This window comes from Akanthomyces muscarius, chromosome 5, assembly GCF_028009165.1.
Source record: "Akanthomyces muscarius strain Ve6 chromosome 5, whole genome shotgun sequence".
Lineage (NCBI taxonomy): Eukaryota > Fungi > Ascomycota > Sordariomycetes > Hypocreales > Cordycipitaceae > Akanthomyces > Akanthomyces muscarius.
This window is the reverse complement of record NC_079245.1, coordinates 3,364,162-3,381,089: the sequence shown is the minus strand read 5'-3', so window position 1 is coordinate 3,381,089 and position 16,928 is coordinate 3,364,162. Positions and strand designations below refer to the sequence as shown.

The window sequence follows — 16,928 nt, the reverse complement described above, 5'->3', positions numbered from 1 at the left end:
GGACTTTCACCGGAGTGCACGTGACCGACTGCCACTGTTTCGATGCAGCGCTTCCGCCAACCGTTGGACTTGAATTAAAGTGAGAATAATCTAACGCAAATCCGAGAAATGGGGCTAAGAACTTCTAAAGTTCTAGTAGTAGCATGGAACGAGACATATTTGCTATGTATTTCATCCGTGCTTTCCGCGGTCGTACCATGGGCCACCTACTTAGAGCTGGGCTCTCCACGGCACAAAGAGGTCTGCAAGAAAGTCGACGAAGACTTACCAAAAAAATAAGAAAGAAGAAAAAAAGAATGAAAGCCAGATCAAAACAATCGAACAATATACTCCTCGCAGGAAAAAAACCTTCACACCTTCTCGGTTTACATGGACGACCACAAGCCGTCACAACGGCGTAGCCCAGTCACCTGACTAATGGGATCCAGCTAAACGCCACAGCCGTGGGAGGGCGGCCGCTCGAACAAGATCCCAGAACTTTTGAACCTGCGTCAAGTATTTCTGCTTGGAGCGACAACCTGAACCTCGTCGCCCGCATTCTGTCAAATCGACAGAGCCTCGGTGTGTACGACCTGGACTCTGGTAATTTTTTGTTTTGTATGTTTACTCTGCCTCTCGGTTGTTTTTTCTTCCCCTCCCCAGCGTAACTGCCCCCCCTCCCTGACGTCTGCCACAATTTCTCCAGCCCCACGACATTTCTTTTTAAGACCGCCGACGTCGACGCATCTCGATAGCTGACCATTTCTTTTCAGCGCAAACTTTACTGCGGGACGAATAGTTACTTGGCAATCGCATCGATCGATACGGTACTTTTGAACCTCTTTGAGACACCGGAAACCATGTGCTATTTTTCTCGATCATGAGACTTGCGTTGTGCCTTCTCTGCTAAATTCGTTTCGACCGGCTCTGATTTTTTTGAGTTTCTGTTGGCTTTGCCGTTATTCCGATCTCTCCAATGCGCCCTGCACCGCATACATTTTTACTTCGTTAAACCGCGTTAAGTCTGCCTGGTTTTCTGCCGCCACCCATTACTTATACCCCCCTTTACGAGCGCAAACGCCCGCTAGAGCAAACGTACGTTGCAGCGCCAACTTTTTTTCTGCCGACGTGCTGCTAACAGTAACTGCCGCAGAACTCCCGATTTCGAGACGCATTTCTTCCTACCGATGGGTCCTACACAACGATCTCTTGCGACTGACCCTGTGGTTGTCGTAGGCGCATCCCACGCACCAAACCCGGCAGCCATGTCGCTGAAGCAGTCGGGCGCAGTCCCTAACGTCGATGCAGCTGCTGCATCGCTGAGCAAACTCAATCTGGACTCGGCCGCCGACAAGCTGCCGACTATTCAGAGAATCGACTCCAACTCCGACTCAGGGACTAAGCCTCCCAGTCTCGACGGCAAAAGTATCACATCCGGAACTACATTCGCGCTGGACGAAAAGGAGTCTCTTCGTCCCGATGACAGTGCGAGTGTGCAAGCTGCAGCCGAGGACGACGATGCTGCATCTCTTGTAGCGGGGTCGCGTTTGGGGTCAGAAGCGGCTGCTAAAGCTAGAGCTCGGCCTGCCATTGCCATGGGGAGCCACGCTGGTATTCTCACACCGCAGAGCACATCCTCTGAGCAGCAGGTAGAGAATGGCGCACCACTTCAGCTGAATGGTGAGGCTGGATCGTCGGATGCGCTGAACGTCATCTATCGTCAAGCACCAGATGAGAAGCTTCTTGAGGCGCTCAACTCGCTGCGTGATCGCTACTTCTTACTGCGACTCGAAAAAGAGGTTATTGATTTCGTTGAGAACTCCAAGTAAGCTTGAGCATTCTGATGCTTGCCACGCTCGTCCTAACCTTGTTCTTAGGGAGCCTTACATGGATCTACCGCCATCGAACTCGTTCTGCAGAATGTTGACGCACAATCTGGCAGACTACTACCATATGACGCACTCTTACGAAGCGCACATCGGGGCTGTTCGCATTTTCCGAACCCCGTTCTGTCGTGTTCCAACGTCACTAGCGTCAATGGTGCCACAGCCGACACCCTCGACCAGTAGCACGCCGCCGCCTGCAGTCTTGCCGCGGAAAATTATGCGGCGTGGACAAGAAGGTGACAGTGCTGGAGCCAGCGCTAGTCCGTCCAAACCCGGTTCAGAAGCTGGCAGCGATCTGAAGCAGCCTGCTAACCAAAAGTGAGTTGCGCATTACTGTCAACACCGCATCAAAGCTAACGCATGGTAGACTTTCTCGAGAGCAACGTGAAGAAGCGTACAAGGCCGCTAGAGAACGAATTTTTGGAAGCTCAGACGATAGTTCCGCAGGTTTGTCATTGCCAACACAAAGAGAATGCACTACATACTTACTAAACGGCCTTGAAGTGGACAATGACACAGAAAACCTCATGTCGAGGACAAGTTCCGCGTCTGCGAACAGGTCAAATCTGGGCAAGCGTGGCAAGACAACCAAGCAGCGCCGCGACTCGGACGGCTTCGACTCCCGACACCAGTACCAACCGTACTGGGGACCTCAACAGCAGACATGGGTGCCGCAACCACAGGCGCAGTACGGGCCGCCGGGTGTGCAGTATCACGCGGCGGGACCTTCTAATTACCAGGTTGCGCCGCACTACACGCAACAAGCGCCAATGTATGGTCAGGCGCCTGCCATGCCACCCAATGCCGGATATCCTGCCTATTCTGCGGGACAGGTACCTGCACCCCCAATCCCGAAAAATTCGACATCCAACTGACGTTGTACAGTATCCTCCTGGAGGAAGCCCTGTAGTGTATGCACCACAGGCTCAAATGCCCTCAAATACGCCGCCTCATGGGTGGCAGCCCGCTTACAATACACCTGTGCCCTACCCGCCGCAGGGTCCTCCACCACCAGGACCACCGCAGGCTCCGAACCAAAGTCCTGGTCCGACCCATGGTCCTGGTGGCATCCCTTACCCTTTTGGGCAATTGCCTGCTAATGTCAACCCGCATGACCCCAAAAGCCAACATCCCATTCCAGGTAGCTACAACCGAAACCACGCCTTCAACCCCAAGACGCAATCGTTTAGCCCCGGAGTGCCCATGCCACCGGTCCACGCTCCTCAGCCGCCGTTTACTGCACCTGGATCGCACCATAGCAGTCCTCAAATCGGCACACCACCTCATTTGGCTTATACAGGCCATCAACCCCAAATGCATCCACCGCCATATGGTGGCGCTTATGGCATGGCCAGACAAGGCTCCAATAATTCGATACCATCTTATCATGGTCCTCCTCATGGCACACCTCCCCATGTTGCCATGCAGCCTCCTCAGCATCTGGTTCAGCAACCGCCAATGCCTGTCAACAGCAGACCACCACCTCACGGACCGGGGCCCAATGGCCAGATGTATAGCCACCTGCCCACGTACGGAAATCCCGCGACGTTACCTCAGAAGCCAAACGCCGGCATTTAGAGCATTGCGTGGGACTGCAAAGCAGTCAAACAGACAGGCAGAAGGGCATAGTAACTTGGCGAATGGCGCAAATGGCATGGATCAGAGCATACTTGGGCGTTGGGATACGAGAGCAAAAGATCGAATGGAAATGGCGGATTAGGATAACTTTTTGCATCTGGCCTTTCATATATATCCATAAAAGAGGTAAAAAAGAAAGAACATACCATAGAACGAAACCACAAACCAGAGTTCACGTATTCAATCAAACGGCTGATGAATGATTCACCACAATGAAGCAAGGAAGACTGTATCATTATTTTTTTTAAGTATCAATTTTTATAGAAGTTTGAGTCTTGCCAAACAAATGATGACTTGCTTCATATTTTTTTTGCCTAACCCACAAAACGCCACGATGAAGTTTTTGTCTTTCCTTTTCTAAAAAGCAGCAGCCTTTTCCTGAGGCACGCAACCCTTTCTTCTTCCGGTCCCCAGAGTTCCCCTCCCCCTCCCCCGCACATCGTCTTCTATGCAATTCAATAAAAACACACACGGCTATACACTAGAGTTAAGGCCGGGGGGTAGGGGGGAGGGGAGAGGGCAGATTGGGTTCCAAGACGTATGTAGAACAACCTCTTTGAGTGTCCCACGTGCAACATAAAGACCCAGAACATGGATAAAAAAAAGCTTCGTTTAGACTTCGTTCCTTTCTTTCATTTCATATTTTTTTGGACATGACAAGTTGATGTGATCGCCCCTCTTCTATTCCGCTTGAGGTTCGGCGAATCTTACCTCACGGGGCTCGCGAGGCTCGCGAGGCTCGCGAGGCTCTCGGTGTTCGCGCTGCTGACCGCCTCCTCGGTTGCCGCCGCGACCACCACGCTTGCCGCCGCCACGCTGGTTGCCGCCGCTGCCCTTCTCGCCGTCACCGCCGCCGGCCTTGGCCTCGGCATCCTTGTCAATGGCGACGAGGTTGGCCGTGGCGAGGCGCTGGGAGAGGTCGATCTGGGTGCGGATCGAGTTGGCGAGGTAGCTGACCATGAGGACGTCCTGGATGTGGTTGTTGAAGTCGTGCTCGATCTGGGCGGCGTCGACCTTGGGGGCGAGCGAGAGGGCGCTCATAAGGTACTGGGCGAGGGCGTTGTTGGGCTCCTCGTCCTCGTCGAGGACGCCATTAACCCACTCGCTCACACGGTCGAGGAGGCCGATGGTGTGCTCGATGGAGCGGCCGAGGCCCTCAATGTCCGAAGGCAGGGGGACGGTCCGCGACTCGACGTCCTTGGCCGAGGCGACAGCCTCGAGCGCGCTCTTCTCGGCGTCGCCGTAGAGCATCTTGTGGGGAACCTGGATGAAGAGGCAGCTGTCGGCGGCGCGCTCGGCGTTGACGGCGACAGGCGCCGAGATGTAGCACCGAGTCTCAATGTCCTCGCCGGGGTCCGTCGAGATGGTCATGTGGACGGCGGGGTGCGGGAAGGTGCCGGTGTCGGGGCTGCCAAAGAAGTTCTGGATGAGGGCGCTGAAGCTGTTGAGCTCGTGCGAGGTCGTGTACCAGCCGAGCAGCGATTCGCGGGGCGAGGCCTTGAGCGTGAGCGCGAGCATGCTCTTCTGGTATTCCACATCGACCTCCACCTGGTCCTCCTCCTCGGTGTGCGGGATGGCAAAGCACGAGCGGACCTCGACCTCGGTGCCATCTTCGGATCGGGTGCCTACCAGGGCACCAATAACGCGGGTGGGCTGAGCGCCGTCACGGACATCGCGGCGGACGGCGTGGTCGAGGATCGAGAGGATGGCCTAGAAATGTCCCTCCGTCAGTATTCGACCGCAAGAAAAAAAAATGCCGATAATTTCCCCTCCAAATTTCGTTTAGAGGAGATCGTTCTCGGCTTGCTGTGAAAATCGTTCGCTACCCACCTCGGGCTGAATATTGACACTGAGGGGCGCAATGTTGGTCTGGATGCCAACGTTGGCGTGTGCCAACGGGCGCGCAAGATGTATAAAGCGCTCGGTCGCGGCAGCCATGTTGGGCAGATGCAAACTCTCGACCGGGGATCGTGGGTGTTGTGTTTGTCCGGGGGATGATTGCGTCGTGGGAGGGCGGGAAAAAGGGTGGATGGTGTGCCCAGCAAGTTTCTTCCCACAATGAGGGGCTGTCCTTTTGGGTGCGCCGCCAAATTTCAACCTAGATTTTGCGTATTTGCGTGTTTGCCCAGGCTCCGCTGGGGTTGTGCGCGCTAAGATAACCCGTTGATAAGCCGGCGTGGCTGTGCGAAACTCCAATGGCCCACCTTCTGTGGCTGGTGCTCTAAATATTCTTTTCAGAGCTGCCAGGGACCATAACTTTTTTTTTCTGGAAGGGGTCTTTTATACTACACATAAACATAATTTTCAAGATATCATGCCTCGCGGGAGAGGTAATTTCAGAGGTCGAGGCGGTGGCCGGGGCGGCGGCCGAGGAACCAGAGGCCGAGGCAGGGGAGGTCGACAATCACACAGCCAGTTTGGCCCGACCCGTCGTTTTGACAATGCCCGTCTCGATGAACAGTGAGTAATAAGCTCTCATCTCATAGTCCAATGGGATAGAATGCTGACTCTTCATAGGGATTCTGATTCATCTGAAGGCTCAGAGGGCGGGAAAGAAGATGTTGAAGACGACATTATGAGTCTGGAATCTGACGACGATGAAGAAGAGACTGAGCAAACCAGCCGGCCATATATGGCACTGCTACAAAGCTTTCAAGAGTCTAGCGCTCCCAATGCTAAGCGCCGGAAAATGGATCACAGTACACAATCAGACGGAGAAACCGGCGATGACAACGAAGTAGGAGACGCTCAAGATGCTGACTTGGTAGAGGACGAAGCAGAGGAAGAGGAGGAAGTACTGCAGGCGGGTGAGAATGAAGACGACTCAGAGGACGAGGAGGGGTCTTCGGATCCCTTTGATCTGCACTTTGCACATCCCGATGAAGCTGCCTCAGCCAAGGCTGTGAATGCTGTCAAAAACGACGAGTGGACGACGGCCCGAAAACTGATGGGCCCGCTCAGGGCTACAGTGCAATCCGCCGGCTCTGATAGCACATTTTCAACGCTTGACATCAAGAACATCAAGTTGAAGCAAAAGCTGCAGGTGACTTGTTCCAGGACTCTTTCCGGACTGAACGAAGCGCAAAAGAACATTGCCTCTCTCATGTTCAACTATCAAGATGTATTATACTGCGACCGCAACGTCGACAACGCCGACACCTTGCGCCGGTTGGTATGTAGCCACGCGCTGAATCACATTTTCAAGTAAGTTGCCATCTTGTGCTCCAGACGCATACAAGGTTTACTGACACTGGTTTAGGACACGAGATCGTGTTATAAAAAACAACTACAAGCTTGCCAAAGATGCAGACACAGAGCAGGAATTCAGAGACCAGGGCTTCACGCGCCCCAAAGTTCTATTCCTCCTGCCGACGCGCAACTCATGCGCCAGGATGGTGCGCACGATACGAGACCTGTGCCAGCCCGATCAAGAGGAGAACCGCAAGCGCTTTGACGAGTCGTACATCACCAAGGACAACACCTTTGGCGGCGACCGGCCCGCCGACTTCCGCGACCTCTTTGAAGGCAACGACGACGACATGTTCCGCCTAGGGGTCAAGTTCACACGCAAGACCATCAAGTACTTTGCGCAGTTTTACAGCTCCGACATTCTCTTTGCCAGCCCGCTCGGCCTGCGCATGGCGATTGGCTCCGAGGAGGACAAGAAGAAGCCCGACTCGGACTTTCTGAGCTCCGTTGAGATGGTCGTCGTGGACCAGGCCGACGCGCTGCTGATGCAGAACTGGGAGCACGTTGAGTACATCTTTGAGCACCTCAACCTGCAGCCCAAGGACGCGCACGGCTGCGACTTCAGCCGCCTGCGGCCCTGGTACCTCGAGGACTGGGCGCGCTACTTCCGCCAGACGGTCATGCTCAGCGCCTTCCACGCGCCCGAGCTCGCCGAGCTGCAGCGCAGCGGCTGCCGCAACTGGGCCGGCAAGGCGCGCCTGCAGCCCGAGTACGCCGGCGTGCTGACGCAGCTGGGCGTCAAGGCGCGACAGACGTTTTCGCGCTTCCAGTCACATGCCCTCGACCGGGACCCGGACGCGCGCTTCGAGTACTTTGTCTCGGCCGTCGTGCCCGCCATTGTCAAACGCGCCAACAACGACGGCGGCGGCACGCTGCTCTTCGTACCGTCGTACCTCGACTTTGTGCGCGTGCGCAACTACTTTGCCACGTCCGCGACGGTCGGCACCGTCTCCTTTGGCGCCATCTCAGAGTACACGGACGTGCCCGAGGCGTCGCGCGCGCGCTCGCACTTTGTGACGGGCCGCCACAAAGTTCTGCTGTACTCGGAGCGCGCGCACCACTTTCGCCGCCTGCAGATCAAGGGCGTGCAGCGTGTCATCTTCTACGGCCTGCCGGACAATCCCATCTTTTACAGGGAGATTGCGGGCGAGTACCTGGGCAAGAGCGAGCAGGACCTGACCGTTGAGCCGGGCAAGGGTGCCGTCCGGGTGCTCTTCTCCAAGTATGACGCCATGAAGCTGGAGCGCGTGGCGGGCTCAAAGAGAGTGGGTAAGATGCTGCAGGATCGGGGCGATACCTTTGATTTCATCTAGTACGGATCATTTTCTCACTGTACATACCATGGTAGACTTGTATTACGCATAGATAAAAGCCTCTTTGTTTGTTAAATGTATTCTCATATCACTTGGCGTTCAGTCCGGGGTGCATGATAATAGGCATGATGTCTTTGTCCGCATCTATCTCCAGGCAAATGGAGCAACAGTATGGACTGATGATTGAGTGATTTCTTAGTTTTTATTGTATGCAAGACAATAATCCGGCAAGTCCATTGACCACAATAGAAGGCCTCTGAATAATATACAAATACAGTCCCTTCCTCAACTCAACGATCAAGCTCTATGGTACATTTCCCTTGCAAGAACCATGGTGCCACTGTGATGGCCTCTGCAACATCACACCTCGGTCATGGATCCTCGCACCCCCATCTTCACCCAGCTGCTTTACTCGACGTCGTTCATAACGACATCGCCCTTTGGTGCCCTCTCTCGCGTCTTGTCGCGGTTGCGATGAATATCCTTGACCATATATCTCTTCACCATGGCCTCGAACTCGGCCTCGCCACGGTGCTTCGTCACCTTTTCCATGTTCTCGCGCGTCAGGTCCCTGTGCTCCACGCCAAGCATGCGATCGCGGGCCACCGCCTTGGCCGTCAGCATGAAGCGCGAGTCGCGGGCGCCGTCGACAAACTCGAGGATGGCGCTCTCGGCCTGGTCGTAGGTGTTCATGGGCTCGGTGCGGACGACGCGGGTGTAGCCGCCCTCGCGGTCCATGTATCGCTCTTTTAGGGGGCCGAAGAGTTTCGGCAGATGGAGGTGAGGCAGCTATTCGGTCAGAAACCAGTTAGCTTTTTGTTTTCTGTATGCTCTTTTGATACTGGCCGTTCTCCTGATTTTGGGGAGAGCACGTGAATGAGCAAACTACATACGTAGAGGATGCCTTGCGCTGAGCGCCTGCAGGGCTCATTGTCGCGCTTGGCCAGGGTAATCAGCTTCTCGGCCAGCCTTTGCGCCTCCTTGGCCTTTGCGTATGTGGTTTGGATGTGTTCGTGCTCGACGAGGGACGTCACGAGGCCGCGCAGGAGTGCGTTTCGCGCCGACGACTTGCGGCCCAGATGGCGGTACTTGGTGAGACCGCCGGCCATTGTGTGTGATTGAGATGCTTCCCAGGTGACGGGGGGCTGTTCAAGGGCGATGGATGTGTCCGCGGTGATATCTCCGTGGTCGCAATTTGGTGGTGGCTTTCTTTTTCCCTTGATCGCTCTGGTGCGTCGTGGTTTGCAGATGCTCCCCCCCAAAATACCACCTAAAAGTTTGGAGTGGAAATTTCGGGAGACGGCCAGCGTGCTGCCGAAAATTACCGCCCACCCACCGGGAAGGCCGCTGCAGTGGTGTGGCTTCCAGCACTTACTTCCCGCTAGCCCACCCTCGCCAGGTACCTACGTCAACATCGTGCGCGCAAAAACACACACACATACACACCAGCAAACAGAAAAGGCTGCGAATTGGCATCGCAGCATGCCAGGTTGGCCCTCAATTGTGCCATTTACCGCCCGATAGAAAGCACTTTCAGAGCGCTGCGAAGCTCTGCCGCGCCGCAATGGGCTTCGTCTCCGGTTTTGTAAGGGCGGCCTTTTCCTTGCCGAGCTCACGGCTGCCACAGAACCAGCTTCAGCTTTCCCATCATGCTAACCATGAATTATCCTCTTCTTTTCGATAGACTGGCGGTGTTACGCTCACCCTCTCCGTCGCCTACCTCTCGGCCCTCGCCCACCAACGCAACCGCGAGCGCCAGGGCCAGGCCCTCCGCGCCCAGGCCCTCGAGCTGCAAACCATCATCGACCCGATCCCGCTGCCGCTCCCCCCGACGCGGTCCGAGGTGGCCGCCGAGCAACGCGCCGCCAAGGTTGAGGTCCTCAAGGAGAAGTGGAACGACGAAGTCGGCCGCGCCGTCCACTGGGTGCAGACGACCGACTGGGACGAGGTGCGCCACGGCGTGCAGTCGCAGGCCGGCGCCCTCTGGGCCCGCGTGAGCGGCCAGACGCCCGAGCAGTCGGCCGAGGCCGTCAAGGGCGCTGCTGAAAACAAGGCGCACTCTATTGAGCAGTCGGCGCGCGGCGCCTTCCAAAAGGCAAAGGCCGAAGCCCGCAGCGTCGAGGAGGCCGCGGAGCACAAGGCCCTCGAGGCCCGTCTCCAGACGAAGAAGACGGCCGAGAAAGCGGCTGACAAGGTCGCCGGCACCGCAAAGGAGGGCGCCCAAGAGGCTGGCGGCTTGCTGTCGTCGCTGCTGGGCCGCGGCAAGGAAAAGGCCGCCGAGCTGGCGGGCAAGGCCAAGGAGGCGGTCGGGCTGGCGGGCAGCGCGGTGACGGCTGCTGCGGACGGTGTGGTCCTGACGACTGGCTCGACGGCTGTCGAAAAGGCCCTACACCAACGATACCAGAAGATGGTGATCAGGGACACGAGAACAGTCGCCGAGGTCTTGAAGGAGAGATATACCCCGGTTGACAGCCGTGACAACACGAACCTGCGGGGCCTGTAAGAATGTTCATGCACTCAAAATAGATTTACTTTGTGTTCTTTTTTACCTTATCAGTAGGCGTTAGAAATAAAATGCTTGAGCTGCAAGAAATACATACAACATGTGCAGTCAATCAACGCTATAGTGTGCATCACATGTACATGTCTATCAACCAACAGTATTTGACGTGGACCGCTCGAGTTGTCCATCTCTATATATGCAAAGGTCATACCCGGCGCCCACGGGCTCATATCTCACGGTGACATTCTTGCCAATCAGCTTGGCAATCTGCTTGCCCCTCGCCATGCTCGCGCGGTCACCGACGCCCGCGAGCAGGGGCCGCAGCAGCGAGGCAGTGGACAGGCTGCGCTGCTCGCGCACCTGCACGCGGTTGGCGACGAGCACCGCCCCGAGGTGGATGACGAGCTGCACGCCCATGGTCAGGCCGATGATGATGTGGACGTAGCGCCACTTGGTGATCTCGAGCTGGATGGCGCGCTGGGGCGTCATGCCGTACGCGTCGACGTTGGTGTTGGCCGAGGCGCACGCGGCAATGGCGTTGGCGGCGCAGCGGCTGACGAGCTCGGCCATGCGCACGCCAAAGCCCTGCGCGGGCTGCCCAAAGTACGTCTGCGCAGGATAACTCTGGAACTGGTAGTTGGTGGTGGTGTTGGTCAGGCCAACGTCGGAGGCGCCGTAGCCTTGGAGAGCGATGGCGGGAGGGACGTAGCGAGTAAAGTTGGCGCCCATGTAGTGCGCCGGGAGGACGCCGTTGGTGACGTTGCCGAGGTACACGTCGCAGTCGTAGAACCACGGGTCCGTGTCCGAGGGCTCAAAGGCGCTCACCCGGCTCCAGGTGTCGTTGGCATCGGAGGCGGGGTCGTGCAGGTACAGGATCTGCGAGCCGCCGTTGGCGACGGGTAGGTAGTTCTCCTGGTCGCCGTCCTCATATCGCACCGTGATGTTGGACGACATGCCGTTGCCGCCGGCGACGACCTTGTAGCTGTCGCAGCTCGCCGTGACGGTGACGGAGCGGTTTGAGGTTACCATGCTGTAGTAGCTGGCATTGACTGGGGCCGACTCGAAGAAATAGTACGTGTATGAAGAGGTGTGACCGTCGCCGCCGTCATCACCAGTCCCAGCGGCAGTGCTGTCAGTGCCGCCATTGCTGTCAGAAGCGTATGGGAGGGTAGATGGGAAGTAGTAGAGTTGGGGCAGATCGGGGTTGTACAGCGCACCCGGCCGGGGCGCACTGTCCGTACTGGCAGTGTAAAAACCGAGCCCGAGCTGTCCAAACATGTTGGCCGAGTATCGTCGCGAGTTTACGTCGACGGTCAAGTTGTGTTTGCTGGGTGTGGCCAGGACCTTGGGGCCTTGAATGTCGCTCAAGTCGGCTATGGAAACCGGGCCTGGCTTTGTAACGGCAAACTTGTCGGCAGGGTTAATGTTGTAAGTGATGCCGAGAAGAGCGAGGGCAATCTGCGAGCACTGTGCGCAAGACTACTAGTCAGTCAAAGTATTCGACGTTGACCCGAGCAAAGAGAAGCTGTTCTTACAATGTTCATGGTGACAAAGACCGTCACAAAGATTTGAATCAGCGTGTGGCGTGTCGTCCAGCCGAGCTGCAGCATGGTGGTAAAGTGCTCGCTGGACATGATGAGGTCGGCCTCGCGGGGCTTGTAGCGGCGCAGGCTGAGCAGCCACCACTGGAGCTCCATGGCGTTGGCCTTGAGCGAGCTGGCAATGTTGAGGCCGAGCGAGATGGTTAGGGCAATGACGAGCGTGTTGAACTCGAGCTTCTTGCGCTGCGGCAGCGCGTCGTGCGACGAGTACGCCAGCAGCACGCCGTAGATGGACACGCACAGCACCACCGTGATGAGCCACCGCACCAGGCTCTTGAGGAGCAGCCGCCGCAGCTGCTGGCCGCGGTGAAAGTGCTCGTAGGCGTACGAGACGGCAGATTCCTGTGAGGATTTACTATAGCCGCTGTCGCCCGTGTCCTGGCGCGCCGTCACCATGCTCGCCTTGTCGTCGGCCGTGCATGCTGCCGGTCCTTCTGCCGGCACCTGTGACGCTGAGCCGCGAGCGGCAGCGATTGACTGCATTTCGACGCCGTGCGTGGTGTCGTTGCGCCTGTGCAGCGTCGCCTTTTGCGAGGCGGAATCAGACTTTGCCATGTCAGCCAGGCTGCTTGTCGCGTGGTCCAGCCAATGCTCAGTCCCGTGTTTGCAGAGGCAACGAAACTGCGATTGGGTCTACTTTTGTCCTCTGGTCTGTTCAACGGCCTCGAGCCCTATGAGCCATTGCATAAGCTTTTTGAAGCAAAGAACCCCTCGTTTAGCATCCAATTTTTTTTGCGTCAAGACTGGGCGGTCTTCTCCATTACCGGTCTAGAGCCAGGCGACGGCGCAGGTAGTGAACCTTGAACCTGACCAAGGGGAAATCTAGATCCAACACAGCTAGCGGCTGCGCTGCCTTTACCAGGAGAATCTAAGCGAGCCTGCCAATCTCTTGATGACGAGGCCTCCGCCCCCTGCATTCGCCCAGGCAGCCTTATGGGTAGCGCCAAAGGCTAAAGCGGCCATGGCTGAAGAAAGCTTGTTTTTTCTCGTCAAGGAGTGGTTTTTTTACTCACAGGCTCGTAGCGCGGCGGCCATGCCGTTTCAGGCAGCCCTACGGATAACTGCCGAATGACGCCACAGGGACCTTTTTCACTGATTAGGGACACAAGTTGCGGGATATGGGCAGCGAATCATAAAATGCGCCGACGATCCTTGTCTATCACAGCGGAGACGAGACTGAGGGGGCTCATTTGATTTATCTCGTACGCAATGCGTGAAAAGTGCACATGGCACACATAGTGCAACTCACGACTAACACCCACATGGGAGTGAATTGGCGGATGGATCTCTGCCAGAGCCCCTTGATGGGTTCTGTTCGGCCTCTGGGTTTTAACGTTGCAGGGTGACGAGTGAGTGTATTTACGAGCCTACCCCTGGTTTCTTATACCTGCTCAGCGATCTGTTCATCTGTCCGTGCCAAGACTCTCAAGATGGTTTCCAGACAGGAATAAGGGCCAACTCTCTTGATCCCTTGGACAGCTCAGACTCGTTGGGCAACGAGGTTCAGGAAACCCAAGGCTTATATGAGCTTTCTGTTTGTCAGTATGAGTGGCCGTCGGAAGCAAGCCGATACAAGTCGGTCGCTGCCAGCCATGGCTTATTGGGTCTCACAGCTCTGAACGAGGAGAAGCAGACTGCCTCCATCATCAAGGTCCGTGCCACCCACGTGTCACCTTGCGGAATGGCCCAGTATCGAACATCAACACTCCGCATTTTGACAACACTGATGCGTAACCACCACGAGAGTCAGTACGATGGTCTTCGCGGATCCAACTCCAGGGAATCCTCGATTTGGACAGGTCTATTCATCGAGTTGAGCGAATCATGGCGTGCTGCGACCTCGGCCGATCTAAAGCACCGTTTTGGCTGGGTATTGGAACTTGTCAGGACCGGGAGCCTTCCTACCCAGGCTGAGCTTGCCTCTCAGATCCTACAGAAGAGGCTCTCTGGGAGTGTTCTCTTTCAGCAGACGCATCCGTACAATTACAAGATCTAATGCTCAACTCGAAAGTTTCTGAACCCGGATCTGTCTCCCGAATGGACAAAGGCATTCTTGTCAGAAAACAATGCCTTGGCAGATATAGAAAGTGACATACAAGAGCAGATGCCCGGATATACCATCAAAGGATTTTGTTCTCTGTACGGGGTCCTGATCACACAGCTATGGGAGCAAGCAATGGCTGAGCAAGGCCACTTTTACCCAGGCCTGGCACTTGTGCGTCCCTCTGCTTCATCGCTCATTTCTTGGCAGGCTGCGGAAAGGGAGACGGACCACCCCCGTCCATCGTCTCCTCACCCCTACCCAGCCCTACAGGGATACACCAGAACCAAGAGCGCTACACGTTGGGAAGATTCTGAGATTCATTACTTGAAGTATTTGATGCAACTCTCAATTTCGCAGAAGACAAGCCTAGCCAAGTTTCACGCTCGGTTCAGTGATTACCGCACTCCTCATGCTTTTGAGACTAAATTGAAAATGCTTCGCAGAGCCGAGCTGGCGGGTGGAGATGAAGACGTCCTGCTGTCAGCAGCTGCGGCGTCGCAAAAACCGTCAGTGCCGCCTGGGACTTCGGAGGAGATCGAATCCCCCCTGCAACTAGCCTCGCCGGAGCCAGGTCAGCGTACGGGGACTAGGCAGCGGGATACTTCTTCACGCATGCAGAGTGCAGCATCCACGTACCTGAAGAACGAAAGCGATGCCAAGCTGGAACATCTCAGGTCATTGCTGACCTCTTGCAGGAACTGGAGCCAAGCCGGCCGTGCAATGAAAATAAGGTTTGGCGGCAAGGGATCAGTGCAAACCTGCCAGACCATTGCTCGACTGGAGGGTATGGATACCTCAGGATTTGCTTCTTCCAAGCCAATTCCATGGACCACTGAGGAGCATACCTTTCTACGATCTCTTGTTCCGAAATGTGTCAAGTGGCAGGAGGTCTACAATGGGTTAGAAGCCGAATTCCAAAAAGGCCGAAGTTTAGCTGCAGTCCGTGCTTGCACTAGGCACCAAAATATCGACGTCTAGAAGCAGTATAGTTCAAAACTATGCACTCTGGAAGAGGACAATGTACTGAGAGAATTGTTCGATACTGGGGTTCCTCGACGCCTGTTTCCCACTCGTTTCCAGGAGAAGTGCGGCTCTGGGCGCACCCGTGGCGCGATCATAGAGAGGACTCAACGACTGGGACTGCTGAAGAACGAGAATTGGTCCGAGGCCGAGCTGCAGAATGTTCGAGACCATTGCAACCTTGCCCTCCACGGCTTTTGCGCTCGATTCCGGCAAAAGTTTGGACTTGATCGGACGTTCAAGGCTCTCAAACGACAGCGACTTTTGCAGAGATAAGCTCAATTAGACAATCAAGTTCTCAGAGCTTAGCATCATTGTCACTCACAGGATCTATTCAATCCTTCCCATCCCATGCTACGCGTTAGGAACATCAGAACGCCGTTATGGAAGGCGAAAGTATTTCGCAGCACATCGATAAGCAAGGTGCAATTGTAGGAATTAAGTAGACCGAGATCTGTCAGACGCTGGAGGGGTGGTCAAGGACAGCAAAGGAAATTGCTCGTCATAGGCTGAGGGCGTGGCCCTCAGGCGGCGGTCAGACAATATCGTGGAAAACAAAGAGGGCAGCCGAGCAGGGCACAACGTGACGGGGCATAATGTGTAGGGTGTCTTCGGGCTGTGACGATCTCTTTCTAGATTAAAGAATGCAGTTAGTTGTTCTCTCATTGTAGTCCTGATACCATGTCGTATCGATTATGTGAGTTCCATCAACCGCTGAGCCAGGCACAGCAAAGCCCAGAGCGCAGGACGGTTATCCGGCCGCGGGAGTATCAGCAGGCCCCCCTAATTATTTCTTTTGTTTGATGTCAGGCGGGCAGCATCTGCTGGCTTCGACTGGCTGGCTGGCTGGCTGGCTGGCCAGTCGCAACACCACAAGCCAGGATCGAGACGTACTCTAGCTTACAAAACGATGCTCTTTTTAAAACAACTCTCGTGGATTTTTTTGTTCAAGGTAGAAATAAACGATATATCATGTATATAGTTCTCTTGCGGTTTATTTCTTTAGGCTAATATTACTCTGATGATCCAAGCTGCGTCACCTACTGGAAAGGCTTGAGATCAAGACGCGCAGAGTGCCTAGCTGGTGACTAGCAGTACTTGTTTAGAGTCCACCCAAAGAGGCCGAGCAGCGAGCACAGATCGCCCACTTGCCATCCAGCAACATGCATATACAAACACAGCCAGTGTAGTGTGCCAGAGCTTTGTGAGCGTCCATGAGCTACAGGGTTTTGGAGTCCATGTTTACTGAACCTTTGCCTCATCAGAAGCGAAGCGGCCGAGTCGGCCCTGAATACCCGAAAAGAGGTTTGGCACCAAGTCTACTGGTATCGATGTACCAAGTGACTTAGGCGCGCGGAAAGAAGAAAAACTCAGAATCTGGGCACAAGGGGCAAGTGGGCGACAAGAAAAGGCGCCACTCGAAAACAGAAGTAGTGGCCTGTTATTTCTTCTACATATTATTATTTCCTTATTTCCTTGTATTCTTTTATTCTTTTATTCTTCCTATTCTCTATTATTTCTCCTTATTTACCTTAAACTTTCCCCGTAATCTCTTTCTTTTTACAGTAGCTAACAGCCACCAGCGTAATTTTTTGGGATCCGCGTCGGGGTGGGTCAACGTGAACACCCCATGACCACGTTCTTGGAGTCGTGAGGTGACCAAAAAAAAAAAAAAAAAAACCTGCCGCTCGGCTA

General features: G+C 55.3%; 6 protein-coding genes across 6 annotated transcripts; 3 read left to right on the top strand and 3 right to left on the bottom strand.

Moving 5' to 3' along the window:
* Nucleotides 1-108: 108 nt before the first annotated feature.
* Nucleotides 109-3,443, top strand: LMH87_010457 (uncharacterized protein; the record flags this gene model as incomplete). The annotated part of the gene is made up of 9 exons (XM_056197620.1): nucleotides 109-135; nucleotides 429-597; nucleotides 753-777; nucleotides 1,003-1,074; nucleotides 1,133-1,804; nucleotides 1,857-2,183; nucleotides 2,233-2,312; nucleotides 2,370-2,698; nucleotides 2,751-3,443. The coding sequence occupies 9 exons, from the start codon at nucleotides 109-111 to the stop codon at nucleotides 3,441-3,443; spliced, it is 2,394 nt and encodes a 797-aa protein (XP_056054651.1).
* A 741-nt stretch (nucleotides 3,444-4,184) lies between these two features.
* Nucleotides 4,185-5,441, bottom strand: LMH87_010456 (uncharacterized protein; the record flags this gene model as incomplete). The annotated part of the gene is made up of 2 exons (XM_056197619.1): nucleotides 4,185-5,213; nucleotides 5,334-5,441. The coding sequence occupies 2 exons, from the start codon at nucleotides 5,439-5,441 to the stop codon at nucleotides 4,185-4,187; spliced, it is 1,137 nt and encodes a 378-aa protein (XP_056054650.1).
* Nucleotides 5,442-5,817: 376 nt separating this feature from the next.
* Nucleotides 5,818-8,065, top strand: LMH87_010455 (uncharacterized protein; the record flags this gene model as incomplete). The annotated part of the gene is made up of 4 exons (XM_056197618.1): nucleotides 5,818-5,833; nucleotides 5,900-5,963; nucleotides 6,021-6,707; nucleotides 6,763-8,065. The coding sequence occupies 4 exons, from the start codon at nucleotides 5,818-5,820 to the stop codon at nucleotides 8,063-8,065; spliced, it is 2,070 nt and encodes a 689-aa protein (XP_056054649.1).
* A 408-nt stretch (nucleotides 8,066-8,473) lies between these two features.
* On the bottom strand, nucleotides 8,474-9,174 carry LMH87_010454 (uncharacterized protein; the record flags this gene model as incomplete). Its single annotated transcript, XM_056197617.1, has 2 exons — nucleotides 8,474-8,854; nucleotides 8,959-9,174. The coding sequence occupies 2 exons, from the start codon at nucleotides 9,172-9,174 to the stop codon at nucleotides 8,474-8,476; spliced, it is 597 nt and encodes a 198-aa protein (XP_056054648.1).
* Nucleotides 9,175-9,629: 455 nt separating this feature from the next.
* Nucleotides 9,630-10,568, top strand: LMH87_010453 (uncharacterized protein; the record flags this gene model as incomplete). Its single annotated transcript, XM_056197616.1, has 2 exons — nucleotides 9,630-9,650; nucleotides 9,750-10,568. 2 exons carry the CDS (start codon nucleotides 9,630-9,632, stop codon nucleotides 10,566-10,568), a joined length of 840 nt encoding a protein of 279 aa, XP_056054647.1.
* Nucleotides 10,569-10,715: 147 nt separating this feature from the next.
* Nucleotides 10,716-12,724, bottom strand: LMH87_010452 (uncharacterized protein; the record flags this gene model as incomplete). The annotated part of the gene is made up of 2 exons (XM_056197614.1): nucleotides 10,716-12,035; nucleotides 12,104-12,724. 2 exons carry the CDS (start codon nucleotides 12,722-12,724, stop codon nucleotides 10,716-10,718), a joined length of 1,941 nt encoding a protein of 646 aa, XP_056054646.1.
* Between the last annotated feature and the right edge of the window lie 4,204 nt (nucleotides 12,725-16,928).